The sequence below is a fragment of the Erpetoichthys calabaricus genome, chromosome 13 (genome assembly GCF_900747795.2).
Source record: "Erpetoichthys calabaricus chromosome 13, fErpCal1.3, whole genome shotgun sequence".
Lineage (NCBI taxonomy): Eukaryota > Metazoa > Chordata > Cladistia > Polypteriformes > Polypteridae > Erpetoichthys > Erpetoichthys calabaricus.
The window spans coordinates 133,366,790-133,383,169 of NC_041406.2; the positions used below are offsets into that span (position 1 = coordinate 133,366,790).

Sequence of the window (16,380 nt, forward strand, 5' to 3'; positions counted from 1 at the left end):
TTTATCTTTATCTTTTGTGTTCTGTGTTGTCCTTATATGTTGTACCAATTCTATCAAGACAAGTTTTCAGTACACATTAGTGCACCTGACCAATAAAGTGAAATCTGATTCTCAATTACTGCTTTCAGACTCCACAATGTCCCGAAAGCAAGTGGTCAGGCAAATTATAGAATGCCTGTTGCCACTTGCAGCAACCATTGTTAAGCACTTGGGACCCAAGTCTGATGCTCAAGTGTACCTTGGTTTTCTTGATTCAGCTTATGGCTCTGTAGAAAACGGACATGAACTGTTTGTAAAATTTCTTAATATTCACCAGAATGCTGATGAAAAGCCAATAGAGTATATATGTAGACTACAGATAGCTGTCAATCTATTGTAGTCATGAGGAGGAAAGGCATCTTAACAAGTCATTTTGATCGCCAGTTGCTGAAATAATTCTGAAGGTGTTGCTGGAATAACAGGTGCTAATGTTCCTTGAATGGGTTATGTAAAAGTTGATACAATATCTCAGGAAAGACTACACCTGAAGTAGTTATATTAGCTTTGATGATTCCTAAAATCCAAAACAGCAGAATCTTTCCCATTTTCATTGGCACCAATACTCCAGATGTGCTATATGATGTCCATTACAGGAACAATGACACTTGCCTATGGTTACAGCCAGTTACTTGAAATGTTTGCACTTCGTAAGAAACAAAATATTAGTGGCTATTTGGTATTGTGTCTCTGAGATGAAAGGATAATGAAGCAATTCCCAAGGAATGCAGCATTCCTGTTGAAAGTTATATGAGCACCAGTGCTATCCATACTGAAGACTGTGTGTAAATTGAGCAGCCCAGGGTATCAACTTTATCTGTTGGAGTTTTTGTAGACAGTTGGTTTGTTAACTTGCCAACTCAGCATCCTTATAAATTAACAGTGAGGGTCAGGAATGAAACTGATCATGATGTTGTCATTCCCAAGAACCGTATTATTGCTCAATTGATTGCACCTCATGATATACTCTTCAGGTCTCTCTCAGACTGCAAAGAGCTTGACAGAGTGGAGTGTTGCTGCTTATCCTCTCAGCTACAGAATACAGCTGAAAGCTTGCATTTACGCTTTGACTTTGGTGATTCACCACTATCAGAAGGATGGAATTTCAGAATTACTGAGAGGCTCCATCAGTTTTCAAATGTTTTTGCGTATAATGACCTGGATTATGGTCATGCCACTAAGGTCATGCATTGCATCATGTTTAAGGACAAAGCATCCTTCAACACTAGAATTACCAGAGCCTATGAAAAACTTGTAGATCCGGCCCACCTTAAATCCGTTCGCACTTCTCCCTCAGCATCTTTTGTCCTGTAAATATGCTGATTAAGACAAGCAGCAAGCAGCCTGCTATTCCATCCACCCACAGTCGCAGAATGTGCACAGAGTTCCCCCAGCTCATGCCTTGATTGATTATCTGGGAGTGAAGTGCTAGAGTTTTAGAGTGGAAATAATAGATCGTTATTTGGAACACATGCATTTCATGTGTGTTCCGTTTCTACAATAATCTGTGTAAACACATTGTTAAAACAGAAACATTTTTCATATTTTAGTAGTAAATGACAAAATGTTGGCATAAACTATATAATGTGTGAAGCCTGAAGTCCAAAGATCAAATAAACACTTTCACAAAAGGTTCAAGGGTAAGGCAACAGCTTCCGTGGCATAGCGGTAAAATTTGCTGACTTGTAATCAAGAGTCCCCGGTTTGATCCCGACTGCCTTCTATATCTGCCGTTTTCAGTAGTGAGCTGCTCTTATTGTTAATATTATACAGTACAAACATACATTTGGTTTGTGTCTGTAACAGATGGAATACATTTACAGTACTTGTGAAAGTTGCCGTTTAATTTTCACTTTAATTCTCTCAGTCACATTCACGATACATACTATCCCAACACCTGTCCACCCCAGGGATCTTACACTGACAGTTTTTATTTGAAACTGGGACTAAATGTAGATGTGAGTGGTGTTTTGAGGCAATGAAACTGGACATTCTCTGATCTGGAGGGATAAAAGCTGACACACAAATGTTGGTGAATCTGCCATCTTCATATCTCATCGTCACTTGATTTTCTTTTATTCAGTTTTATTGAGTGTTCCTGCTCACATGAATTAGTATGCACCTTACGGTCTATGATGTCAAAGACGCACTGACAAAAAAACAAAAAAAACAAAAAAAAAACCCAGAGACATAGGTATATATGACATTTGGAATTATTCATTTCATGACCTGTATAGTACATTTCGGAAAACACTGTGGCAGAGATGCAACATTATTCATATTCATTTGCATAACATCTTGCGCTTGTAATCACTGACCGCGTGTTTTTTTTTCCCCCGATCTTGCCAGTGTCCACTTTCGGGTGCACAGTGCTGTTTCTTTTGTACTCCAGGACATGCAGAGGAAAGAATAGTACAGAGACGTACGTTCAGCGCTATATGCAATCATCAAATTCAAATGTTAACAGTTCACACACACGCAAGGACCGTCCTTCCTACATTTACGACATGTGTACCTGTTCCAATGCGCACACTTCTCTCTATGCTGTGGTTCTTATTTCATTGAAAGGGCACCTGACACTGACTCAGTTTACTTTCCTGGGGAAAGTTGCTGTCTTGGATTTTTCACTTAGGGGTGTACTCACTTTTGTTGCCAGCAGTTTAGACATTAATGGCTGTGTGTTGAGTTATTTTGAGGGGACAGCAAATTTACACTGTTATACAAGCTGTACACTGACTACATTGTATCAAAGTGTCATATTTTTAGTGTTGTTCCATGAAAAGACCTAATAAAATATTTACAAAAATGTGAGGGGTGTACTCACTATTGTGAGATACTGTACAGCATAGGATATAGTTACACACAACTCATAAATTGCTGCCTGAAACATTAAATTGGAAATAAGCAAATCTTATAAACTGAACAGTATAAATCTAAATACACGTTGAAGGATCTGTCTTTTCTTGTTTTGGTAAGCTGAAGTCTGTTGGCTTAATTTACTTAAGTGTTGACTCTTCCATTATGGCAAACTCAAAAGACGTAATAAAATATATTCAGTAACAATACATGTTACTCTCTCGTTAAAACATATTCAAATATATTCAAATCCCTAAGTAGTTATGGAGACATGTGTTAAACATTAGTCCTTTTATAATTTCCTGTAATAATCCTTTAGTGCCAATTAAGAGTCACACATCAACTAAATGTTCTTATATTTGATGTTTAAAAGAAGAAAAAGAATTGCAATGTATGGAAGCAATTCTCTGATTTTGAATTTTCTTAATACAGTACACAATTTTAAAAGCTTTGGAGAACAAGAAAACGTTTTGCAGTTAAACAAAAGCAGCAACTGTACAATAACTGTGGCATTAACTTTATAATTAAAGTTGCTCAGTACCTACTAGAGTATTATAATGCTTGTATCAAATGTTATAAGTAAAAATATGCTTTAGGTATTAAAGGAAAATGCCTCCCCTACCTTATTCTTCCTGTTGTCATTGTACTTTATCAAGTCCAAAATAAAATTTAAAACTTCTTTGGGGCAAAGGTTGTGTACATCTCTCAGTAAAGCCATGGCAACCGGCATAGTCTGGAAGGAAATTATATAAGAGAGATTTAATGAACTTGAATGGAAAAAATGTACAAAAGCACACCTATCTAACATGGAAGAAAAACATATTGATGTGCACAATGATGTAATTGAAAAATAAATGCCAATTACCCAATATATTCCTAATATTTTATGCTATGTTTAACAAACATATTTTAGAAAGAGTTGCTATATCACATACCTTATTGGTAAGGGTGACTAAACTAGAAATCAGGAAAGAGGAAACACAACTCTTTTCAGATCTTAGCACAACTTACTAGTTACTAACCGTGCCCCGAAACTCTGCCTGTGTATTAGTGAAAAAGGACAGTGAGGAGGGCCCTGCCTGGCTCCCCACTCCTGACATCATGTTTCCCCTTCCCCTCAGCTTGCAGCTTCTGGCTAGGATTAGTGCAAATATATCGCTCCTGCAAGAGAACTATGATTCTTAGCGCAAGAAGAGAACTCGCAATATAAACCAGAATGTTCAAGCAAATTATAAAAAAAAAAAAACAACCTAAATCTGTTAACTAGTTCTCTCATTCGCTAGTTAAGCGGAGGTAAGGTACATACCCCGAGGCTGGCGTGTTAGTGAGGAGGACCCCGCACCCCTCCGCCTGTTGCATGTCTCTCGGATTCACGCAAATAAATCGGTACTGCAAGTAAACTATGATACATAGCGCAATGAGAGAAGTCACAAAATCAACCAGAATGTTCAAGCAAATTATAGAAAAAAAACCAACCTAAATCTGTTAAGTAGTTCTCTTTTGAAAAGCGGACAGACAGACAGACGTTGCATTTTATATACATAGAGATTACACTAATGAAGTTAGAAAGTCATTGTGAAACATCAGAAAAACAACTTAACGTCAACGGTCTTGCAACTAAACAATTAAAAACTCCCACAGAAAAACAATGTATAAACTATTTAACTTTCTATTTGTATGGTAAAGAACTATACAAATATATGGAAACTATTCAATAATTAATTTAAAATAAAGACATACAAAATGAATATATTTGAATAAAACTTTACCAAGTGAAATTAAACTGCAAACAATTACATACACAGTTCTTTGAATGCTCACTATATTGGGATTTTAAATGGACAGCATATGGGCCATAATAATTCAGTTCAGTTTATTTTATTTATATATAGTACTCTTTACTTAGTAAGAGCTAAGAGTAATTACAGAAATCTGCATATAGATATAATTACAACAGAAACGTAGTAATCCATATGACAAACACAAACACACTAGTGTTATTTCCAGTTAAATAAACAATAATATAGTCTTCAATGTGTTTGGTTTGATTATAAACAAAGTTATGCAAACAAAAAAAAATTCTTCAGTGAAGAAGAAAAAGCATTGAATCCACTATTGTGCATACTACTAGAGGACGTTTTAAACTTCAAAGCTAATTTATACCTTTTGAAGGAAATAACTCTGGAAGTTCATAAAGTTGTTTGTTTTGACAATATTTGGACAACTTTTGCAGCAAAACATTCTAGTAAACAGAGATTTCATAGCTGGTGGTCCCGTCCATGTATTCACCATAGAACTTGCAATCTGTAGAAGACATATTACAGGCATATGGTATATGAGTTAAATCAATATTTGAATACATAAATCAGTATCCTAAAATGTTAACATTACATGATTTATCTATAAATTTTCAATCAAATCAATGTAAATGCATGTAAGGTTGAAAAAACATCATACATATTAATAAAACATTTATAGTACTTTAATTAATAAGGGGAAAAGGTCAAAAATAATTTATTATGATTCCACCCATTACATCCACAAAATCTATATTTTTCATATGGGCTAGACTCCTGTTACAAGATTTAATTAAATCTTGCAAGTACGACACTATTGTTATTTTCGACCATATCCCTCTGATCTTGGAGCTAAAATCATTATGCCCCACATACTCATCTCGCAGATGGCAACTTAACCCACTTTTATTAGCAGACCCACATACTCATCTCGCAGATGGCATCTTAACCCATTTTTATTAGCAGACGAGAACTGTACAGAATTTAAATCAAAACAAATCAGTTTTTTCTAGAGACAAATACATCCTCAGAGGTCTCCGCAGGAATATTCTGGGAAACCCTGAAGGCGTTCTTAAGAGGACAGATTATCTCATAATAAATAAATTAGAAACCAAGAAGGTATCAGAGCTAACCAGCGAAATTACTAGAATAGATCATGAACATGTCAGGTGTCCAAGTGAGGCACTTCATAGGAAAAGGCAGGCTCTGCATTCCGAACTCAACCTCTTAACAACTAAAGAAACTGAACAACTCATTTTTAAATCAAGACATCATTACTATGAACATGGAGAGAAAGTTAATAAGCTCTTAGCTCAACAAATCCACAAGCAAGAAATTCGCAATGCAATCCCATCAATCACCAGCACAAACTGAGACAAAATCATTGACCATAAAAATATAATGCAGACATTTAGAGACTACTATAAATCCTTATATTCTACTTAGATTAAAGAAGACAAGACACAATCTAATGTATTTCTAGATGCATTACAGATACCACAAATAGATAATCTTAGTGCATGAGGAATTGGATAAACCTTTGGCACTATCAGAATTATTAGATGCTATAAAGTCACTTAAGAGTGGGAAAACAGCAGGCTCTGATGGCTACCCTGTCGAATTTTATAAGAAATTTTCAACTCCGTTAGCTCCACTTTTATTAGCAACATTCACAGAAGCTAGAGACAATTAAATTCTACCTCAAACTTTTCGCCAAGCATTAATCACCGTCTTTCCTAAACAAAATAAGGACTTATTACAATGTGCATCATACAGACTAATTTCACTTCTGAATAATGAGGTTAAGATACTCTCCAAAGTCCTAGCTAGAAGGATGGAGAAAGTGCTCCCTTCAGTAACATCACAAGATCAAACTGGATTTATTAAAGGCCGACACGTAGCTTCCAATCCTCGACGCCTGTTTAATGTAATACACTGCCTGGCCAAAAAAAAAGTCGCCACCAAAAAAAAAAGATCACACACTCTAATATTTCGTTGGACCGCCTTTAGCTTTGATTACGGCACGCATTCGCTGTGGCATTGTTTCGATAAGCTTCTGCAATGTCACAAGATTTAGTTCCATCCAGTGTTGCATTAATTTTTCACCAAGATCTTGCATTGATGATAGTAGAGTCTGACCGCCTCTATTCTTATCCTGATGCGCCCATCACTCTGGAACAGGGTAAATCTGGACTCATCAGACCACATGACCTTCTTCCATTGTTCCAGAGTCCAATCTTTATACTCCCTAGCAAATTTATGTCTTTTTTTCCGGTTTGCCTCACTGATTAGTGGTTTTCTTACTGCTACACAGCTGTTCAGTCCCAATCCCTTGAGTTCCCTTCGCATTGTACGTGTGGAAATGCTCTTACTTTCACTATTAAACATAGACCTGAGTTCTACTGTTGTTTTTCTTCGATTTGATTTCACCAAACGTTTAAGTGATCGCCGATCACGATCATTCAGAATTTTTTTCCGACCACATTTCTTCCTCGAAGACGATGGGTCCCCACTATCCTTCCAGTTTTTAATAATGTGTTGGACAGTTCTTAACCAATTTTAGTAGATTCTGCAATCTCCTTAGATGTTATCTCTGCTTGATGTATGCCAATGATTTGACCCTTCTCAAACACACTAACATCTTTCCACAGCCACGAGATGGGTCTTTAGACATGATTGTTTAAGAAATGAGACGCAACTCATTGCACCAGTTGGGGTTAAATAACTTGTTGCCAGCTGAAAGATAATCACCCATGCAGTAATTATCCAATAGGAGGCTCGTACCTATTTGCTTAGTTAAATCCAGGTGGCAACTTTTTTTTTGGCCAGGCAGTGTATATTCACCTGCAAAGTCAAACACCCCAGAGATATTATTATCATTGGATGCAGGAAAGGCATTTGATATGATTGAATGGAACTACCTTTTCACTACATTGGAAAAATTTGGGTTTGGCACGAACATTTTTGCATGGATCAAACTACTGTATACCAATCCAGAAGCTTCAGTTTGTATTAACAACATTAATTCAGACTACTTTAACTCTTTCAGGGCTAAATTTTTTTTTGCTTCTTTTCTCCCAGGGCTGAATATTTTTCCAAAAACTAACTTTTTTTAAAAAAAGATCACAAAGCAATTGAAGTCAACAAAAAATATTTACTTTTGACAGATGTTACTGTCTTGCATGTTGTATGAGCCTGCATACTCTATGATTTCACATACATATCACATACATTTTACACAGAAAAGTCCTGCAAAGTCTGATCTTGCTCAAAGCAGCCAATTTCAGTCATTGCCACATTGCACTGCTTACAATATGTGTTGCTTTGGTGCCTCCTTTTCAATTGTCTGTTGCTGCACTTTCTCACATATATTGTTAGTGTGTACTGTAGAGAGACAAGTCACCCGTTTGCCATCGTGCCATGCCACTGACACCAAGTTTTCTGCCCACATGAAAACCGTATTGCCACCTCTTTTCATCTTCAGCCTGTCTGGCTTCATGTGTATCCTGTTCACCCTCACTGTGCCACAAGCTCCAATTCCTCTGCTCTGTAGCTCCATGAACAATTCTGGGCATGTAAAAAAATTGTCCAAATGTACACAACATGACCCAAATGTTCATAGCCCTGAAGCAGCTCCAGCACAACCTGACTTGTCAAGGGACAGTTCTCTCTTTGAAAGAAATACTTTCCTGTATATGTAATTACTTTCAGGCAGAAACCAGTGTTTACTTCTGCCAGTACAAAATCCTTTATGCCATACTTTGTGGGCTTGTCTGGCATATATTTGCAGAAAAAAAGGTGTCCCTTTTATTTTATCATAGATTCATGCACAGACAAATCACAGCCAGGGTGATAAAATTGTTTCTATGTTGGTTCCACAATGTCAAGCAGGGGCTGAACTTTATGCATGGCGTTATATAGCCTGGCTCACCCCATGGGATTTGCTTCTGTTTATTACAGAAGTGAATAAAACTTTGCAGAATCACGTACCTATCATCACGCTGCATAACCTGTCCAAAGCCACCAGGGGACTAAGCACGTTTGGACCAATGCTCCCTGAAGTTATATCACCAGTTCTGCGCCATCTCTATTTGTAATGCCACAGCGCGCTTCATCTCGTCTTTTGTTGTGGGTTTCCACTTTGAAAAACGAGAATGTGATGCAAGCGCAGCCCGTGATTCAAAAAATTTCTCTGCCTACCTGTTTGTCTCGTCTGACAGTAGCTGAAAAGCAGCATCAGGAGAGAGCAGCCTGAAGTAGTTCAGCAGCTGGTGATCTGTCGTGTCCAACAGCAAGCCATGCCGTCTTGTGAAGTCACGGATCAATGTCTGTGTATTCCTCCCACGCGAACCTTGCCGTAGATGCACTGGCTGCGCGAATTCGCACAGCTGGCAGCGGATCAGCTGGCGGGGCATCGGCTGGTGTCCGATCAGCTGATGCCGGCTTCTCACTCTCTTGCTCGATTCCTGATCACTGTCAATAAAATCTGATTCTGAAAAATCAAGAGTCCGACTCCGCGATAATGCGCAAAACATTGTCTGCCGAGTGTTCTCTTTTCTGCACTCGCTTCGCTCCCTTGTGACATGTCGATGCCATCTTGCCATTGTTTACATTTCGCAACTCAAGCACACGCAACGATTAGTTGCAGAGTCAATGAGTCTAGCATTCCTCCAAGCACAGAGGGAATGCCTGCGACGTGACAGTGAGTTTTGTCGCCATTAACAGCTGATTGTCGCCCTCTATCCCTGGATATCGACTTTTGTCGACATTCGCCCTCAACCCCTCCTGTCGACAAAAGTCGACATCCGCCATCAAAGAGTTAAACTAGGACGTGGTACAAGACAAGGATGCCCCCTGTGACTAGTACTTTTTGCAATCGCCATTGAGCCTCTGGCAGTTCACTGTCGAAATGCTTATCAGATAAAGGGGATTATCAGAGAAGGACTTGAAGGGAAAATTTCTCTATATGCAGATGATATGGTACTGTATATATCAGACCCACAAAATACTGTGACTGCAGTCCTAACAGCACTAACAGAACTTCAAAAGATTTCTGGTCTCAGAATTAATTAGAAAAAAAGTGTGCTCTTTCCAGTGAATTCTCAAGCATACAATATTAGATTGGACACCTTCCCTTTTATCATCACAGATCAGTTTAAACACTGAGGGGTAAACATCACAAGTAAACATAAAGCTCTTCATCAATAAAATTTCACCGTCTATATGGAAAAAATTAAGCAAGACTTGCACAGATGGTCAACCCTTCATCTCACTTTAGCAGGAAGAATTAACGTTGTTAAAATGAACATCCTTCCTAAGCTTCTCTTTTTATTTCAAAACATTCCAATATACATCAATAAATCGTTTTTTAAGAAATTAGATTCAATCATAACCTCATTTATTTGTAATTTAAAACATCCACGTATACAAAGAGTGACCCTACAAAGACCTAAAGCGGAAGGTGGCACGGCTCTACCTAACTTTCAGTTTTATTACTGGGCAGCAAACATACAAGCTATAAAAACCTGGTCACGGACACAAATAGATGAACATACACAGGCTTGGTCCGATATAGAAATAAAATCCTGCAGTACTTCTTTATATTCCCTGTTTTGTGCCCCTAGAAATTCAAGTTATCACCAATATACTAACAACCCAATTGTGTTTCACTCACTCAGAATATGGAACCAATGTAGGAAGCATTTTAAGATAGAGAAGCTTTTATCTGTGACACCTCTGCACAAAAACCACCTTTTTCAACCCTCGCAAACATATGCAGTTTTTAATATCTGGAAAACATTTGGGATTAAATCACTTAGAGTTCTGTACAAAGACAACGTCTTTGCATCCTACGAACAATTACATTCCAAATTTAACTTTCCAGCAACACATTTCTTTCACTATCGGAAAAAATATTGCTCAGTTTCGAGGACTCAGACAGCATTTCTGCAATATATAAAGCCATTTTACAGTCCCTCCCTTTCAAAGATCCAAGAGGACAGTGGGAAAAGGATCTCTCACTCAACAGCTCAGAAAAGGAGTGGAAGGTAGCAATGCAGAGAATTCACTCAAGCTCCATATGGGCAAAGCACACAATTATTCAACTCAAAATTATATATCAAGCACATCTGTCTCGTTTAAAATTGTCTAAAATGTTTCCAGGGCAAGATCCAACCTGCGAATGCTACAATCAAGTTCCAGCCCCATTGGGCCACGTTTTTGGCACGCGCCAAATTAACATCATTCTGGACCAAAATTTTTAAATGCCTTTCAGACAGCCTTGTTATCATAATCCCTCCTAACCCATTAACAGCTGTGTTTGGTGTACTTCCAGATGGGCTTGAAGTGGAGAAGAACAAACAAACTGTAATTGCCTTAACTACACTATTGGCATGTAGACTTTAGATTGAGCTCTTAAAGCACTGAGGAAGCAGTTTCTCTCTCCATTTATCTTTATCCACTTATTAATTCATCAATTTACTTATTTTTGCTAGCTTTAAGTTTTACTCTGTTGGCCATGCTCTCTTTTTCAAGGGTGGGGGTTGATTTGTTTTCAATCCTATTTTTGTAAAAATTGATCTATCTGTATGGAATGTTGTGCGATTACAATAAAATCAATAAAAAAAAGACTCTTGTTACTCCAGTGCACACACAAATAGATGAATGAACTGAGAAATACACATTTACAAATTAAAAGATTATATATGGAAGCAAATGTCTGTAAGGTTTGAATATCTGTAGCTAGCAATCCACAAAGGAAGAAAATGAATCACATATCTTAAAATAGTTTCTTATTCCTAAGCTTTTGACAGCCTACCAGGTGTCATCATCAGGTGTGGTTCAGAGTGTGTTAGTCATAAAGTCTTTTTAATTATTGAAGTGTCCTTGTTTTTAAGCCTGCATATGCTGAGTTCACATTTGAGCACCACCGCACCCGTTGCTTTTGAAATGAAATAGAGTTGCCGGGTTGGCATCCCAAGTATTTTTGGGACTCATTCTGTCTTTTTGACACCAACAGCCATATATATATCTTATATATAAATGTCTCCGTGCGGAAGTGTGTGTCTCAGTCCGGCCCAGAAGTGAGAGGCAGAGTCGGGGTAAGGGCTCCATCTCAGAGAATACGCAAGCGAGGCCAGCACACCAGCAAAACGAAACCTCTGAAGAAAGACAGTCGCTTAGCTGCTAATGCACAAATGAAGCGAGCACGTCAGCAACACAAATCCTCTTAGGAGAGAGATGCCCAGGGTAGTTCTGACGATTTCAATACGTGCTGTTACACAGTTAGTATAATTATATATATATATATATATATATATATATATATATATATACATACATATATATATATACAGTAATCCCTCCTCCATCGCGGGGGTTGCGTTCCAGAACCCCCCGCGAAAGGTGAAAATCCACGAAGTAGAAACCATATGTTCATATGGTTCTTTTTATATATTTTAAGCCCTTATAAACTCTCCCACACTATTATAAACATTTCCCGCACAATTATACAGCATAAACCCTTTGTATTCTCTTAGATATTAGGTAAGATTCGTTGAAATTATGTATGTAAACACAGTTTATATACAGTAAAACCTAAATATTATTTTAAAGATATCGAGCGTCTCCGATATCACATATGTTACAGCCATTACGACAGACAGGCCACCAGCAATAAATACATACAATGCAAGAAAAATTGTATACAGTAAAATGTGTGTACAGTGACACTAAACTATGTACATGTAATAAGTACTGTACGTAGATAATTAATTATGGTTACTCACCAACAATGACACTTGTCCGATAACGATGAGTTTAATTTTACTGCACAAAAAAGAAGAGCGTTACAGCTCTTCTAAAGGAGCCTCTTCAGGCAACTGTGTAGCACCGCCGTTGTTCTCCTTCCGGCAGTTCTCCAAATCCCTAAAGCAGATTCCATCCAGACTACTGCCTTATTACGTCCACTTGCAACTCATTTTGCGCCCTGCTTAAAGGACACTGAGGCCGTAGATCTTATATGCTTTTCCTCCTTTTTAAATAAAAAGAATCATGGACTCATTGATGCCGCAATGGTGTCCTGCAGCGGTGTAGCTGTTCCCTTCCTTCAACATATCCAAAACTGTTACCTTTTCTGCAAATATTTGCATCTTCTGTTGGCGCTTGGACATGGCCCCTGAAGCAGTAGCAGGAGCACGTTAATGCTGAATGAGTGAGATGAGACTTCCTGGTTAATGCAGCACTCCGTCGCTGAGCCAATCAGCACACAGGAACTTAACTGTGCTCTGATTAGGTAGCTTTTCAGTCATCCGCCAATAGCGTCCCTTGTATGAAATCAACTGGGCAAACCAACTGAGGAAGCATGTACCAGAAGTAAAAAGACCCATTGTCCGCAGAAACCCGCGAAGCAGCGAAAAATCTGCGTTATATATTTAGATATGCTTACATATAAAATCCGCGATAGAGTGAAGCCGCGAAAGTCGAAGTGTGATATAGTGAGGGATTACTGTACAGTAGACCCCCGCGAAGTCATGGTTCAGGGTTCGCGGACTCAGTTATTCGCAGATTTTTCTTTAGAACCTAACTATTAATTGTTAGCGGAAAGCAAAAATATCCTCCGCAATTTTTTATGGCTTTTTTCGTGGCAATACTGTGCTGTAGAGAAAACAGGAAGCAACCGCTGAGGGAAACGCAGTTTGGGATGGTGAAAGTAGCCAATCCGAGAGTATTATTCATTTCTCCTTGCTGCTGATTGACTGCTGCCCTGTGATGCGTATCCAGCTGAGTGGGTTGACCACCGCTGAGGGAAACATGGTTTGGGAAAGTAGTCAATCCGACAGCGTTATTCATTTCTCCTTGCTGCTGATTGACTGCTGCTCTGTGACGTGTCTCCAGCTGAGTGTCCTTGTGCTTTCCTTTTTGTTATTGTATTCATTTTGTTATTCTTAAACGCACCAGATGTCGGCAAAACGCCCTGCACCTTCTAAGGTATCTTGCACTGAGCCTAAGCGCCAGAAGAAGTTTAAAACAATCCAGGAGAAGGTTGAACTACTGGATTTGCTCCGGGAACTAAAAAGTTATGCTGCAGTAGCGCGCCACTATGGTATTAATGCAAGCACCGCGCGCTACATAAAGAAGAATGAAACAGCGATCTGGAGTACTGCATCTGTAAATTTCTGTGATAATGCCAAAAAGGTAACGACCATAAGGAGTAAAAATATCGTTACGGATGGAATCTGCCCTGGCATTGTGGATCACCGACTGCAGGAAGAATAACATCCCCTTGGACGGTAACATCATCCGTGAGAAAGCACGGAAATTGTACCAGCAGTTCGCTACAGGAGACAATGTAGCAACTTCCCATCACAATGTTCCTGAAACCTATAAAGTAAAGCCAGCACGAAACCCCACCAGAAGAAGACCCATCCAAAGATACGACTCCTCCTGAAGCGCCTGAAGAAGAGGCGCCACCCGAGGAGTTTTAAATCCTCTGCATCATACTGCACAGCTACTTCATCATCAATATCATTCGTCATTGGTGAGTACCCGTACATTTTACTGTATTTTAATTAAATGAAATTATTATGTATATACTCTACTTATAACAAAGAAAACGACAGCGCATACCAAAGAAAACGTGCTTACATGAATTACAGTACGTATAGCGGTTACATTCTAGCACCGGGGGAGACATAGCAGTACAGTAATGTACAGTATATGGGTTTAACTTTACATTCTGTTTTTAGGTAATGTATTAAGGTAATTTTTAAGATAATGTATTAATGTATTAAGCTGAGTTTACAACGAAATTAAAGTACTTTGGGGGCATACTGTATTTAGAGTTTAAACTACAAAAATAGGCATTTAAAAGGCATTTTTTAACCACATCCAAAAGTCGTGGTTTTTCACAATTCGCGGGTGCTCTAGGAACGTAACCCCCGTCAATTTTGGGGGTGTACTATTTATATATATATATATATATATATATATATATATATATATATATATATATATATATATATATATATATATATATATATAAAGGCCAATTACCACTGACTCCCTCATCACGAAATCTCCCGAACCATGGGACTTAAAATTTGGATTGTAGGTTATCCATGGCCCATAGGTGCTCGCTAAGAAATGGTTTTAAAAATGTCGCGGTCCAAGCGCGTTCTATCTGTATGTCTGTCCGCTTTATGTCTGTCTGCTTTTCACGAGAGAATTACTTAACGGATTTAGATCTGGTTGTTTTCTATAATTTGCTTGAACTTTCCGGATGATTTTGTAATTTCTCCCATTGTGTTAAGTACCATACAGTGATCCCTCGCTATATCGCGCTTCGTCTTTCGCGGCTTCACTCCATCGCGGATTTTAAATGTAAGCATATGTGAATATATATCACGGATTTTTCACTGCTTCGCGGATGTCTGCGGTCTACAGTACGTGTGCTTCCTCAGTTGATTTGCCCATTTGAATTCAAACAAGGGGTGCATTTGAATTCAAACAAGGGACGCTGTTGGCGGATGGCTGAGAAGCTACCCAATCAGAGCACGCGGTTAAGCTCCTGGGTGCTGTGCTAACTCTCGAGCGTCTCGCGACCATTCTACGAATGGCAAAAGATCTCCAGACATCAGTTGAAGAATGAGACCCGCAAATGATTAGTTCTTTGCAATTTAAAAATGCTCTTGACGGCGCCACGGAAGTGTATAGGAACCTCTTTACACAAATGAAAAAGCAGCGCCAGCAACTGCCCATCACGGTGTTCCTTACATGCAAAACACTGCCTAGTACACCTTCAGTGGAAGAAGACGACGGTGGTGCTACACAGTCGCCTGAAGAGGCTCCTTTAGAACAGCTGTGACAGTGCAGTAAATGTCATCGTTATCTAACAAGTTGGTGAGTACCCAAAACTATTTTTCTACGTACTTAGTACATGTATGTACGTTTATTGTAACTGTGCACACATTTTATACAATTTTTTCCTTGCATTGTTGGTATTTATTGCCGGGGGCCTGTCTATCGTAATGGCTATAACAAATGTGATATCGGAGACGCTCTACAGTATCTTTAAAATAACATTTTGGTTTTATGTACAGCATTTACATGTTATAGATTTTTCACGTATTTTGATATTACCTACTCAATTACAATATGTTTAAAACTGTATTACGTATTAAATAAAACTCCTCAATGATATATGATACGTATGTTTGTGAGTAGTATATAAACTGTGTTTACATACATAATTTCAACGAATCTTACCTAATAACTAAGAGAATATAAAGGGTTTATGCTGTATAACTGTACGGGGAATAATTATAAACCATGTGGGAGAGTTTATAAGGACTTAAAATATATAAAAATAACCATATAAACATATGGTTTCTACTTCGCGGATTTCTTATTTCGCGGGTGGCTCTGGAACGCTACCCCTGCGATGGAGGAGGGATTACTGTAGTTCACTTGCGGTACCGATGTATTTATGCAAATCCAACAAAGTGTCTGTGGGCCGATTGCAGGGGGAGGGGGCCTTCCTTATACCCTCGCAAACCTCTGTTTGAATTAGTCTACGTCTCACCATGTGTTGCAATGCACCTTGCTTCCACTTGTTCTACCTTATTTCTTCTTATCCTTTCTTGTCCTTTTGTAATTATATTTATTTATACTTCGACACTGCACCTAATTTCGT

The 16,380-nt window shown here is 38.4% G+C and overlaps 2 protein-coding genes across 3 annotated transcripts in view; one reads left to right on the forward strand and one right to left on the reverse strand.

Moving 5' to 3' along the window:
- The window catches only part of LOC127529990 (uncharacterized), a 798,609-nt gene that overhangs the window by 376,304 nt on the left and 405,925 nt on the right, over positions 1-16,380 (forward strand). The window lies entirely within an intron of this gene.
- The window catches only part of taf2 (TAF2 RNA polymerase II, TATA box binding protein (TBP)-associated factor), a 384,123-nt gene that overhangs the window by 122,970 nt on the left and 244,773 nt on the right, over positions 1-16,380 (reverse strand). Inside the window, exons 18-19 of the mRNA XM_051935579.1 lie at positions 5,056-5,196; positions 3,515-3,625 (exon numbers count right to left, since the gene is read on the reverse strand). Coding sequence (XP_051791539.1) covers positions 3,515-3,625; positions 5,056-5,196 — 252 coding nt within the window. The remainder of the gene's footprint in view (positions 1-3,514; positions 3,626-5,055; positions 5,197-16,380) is intronic.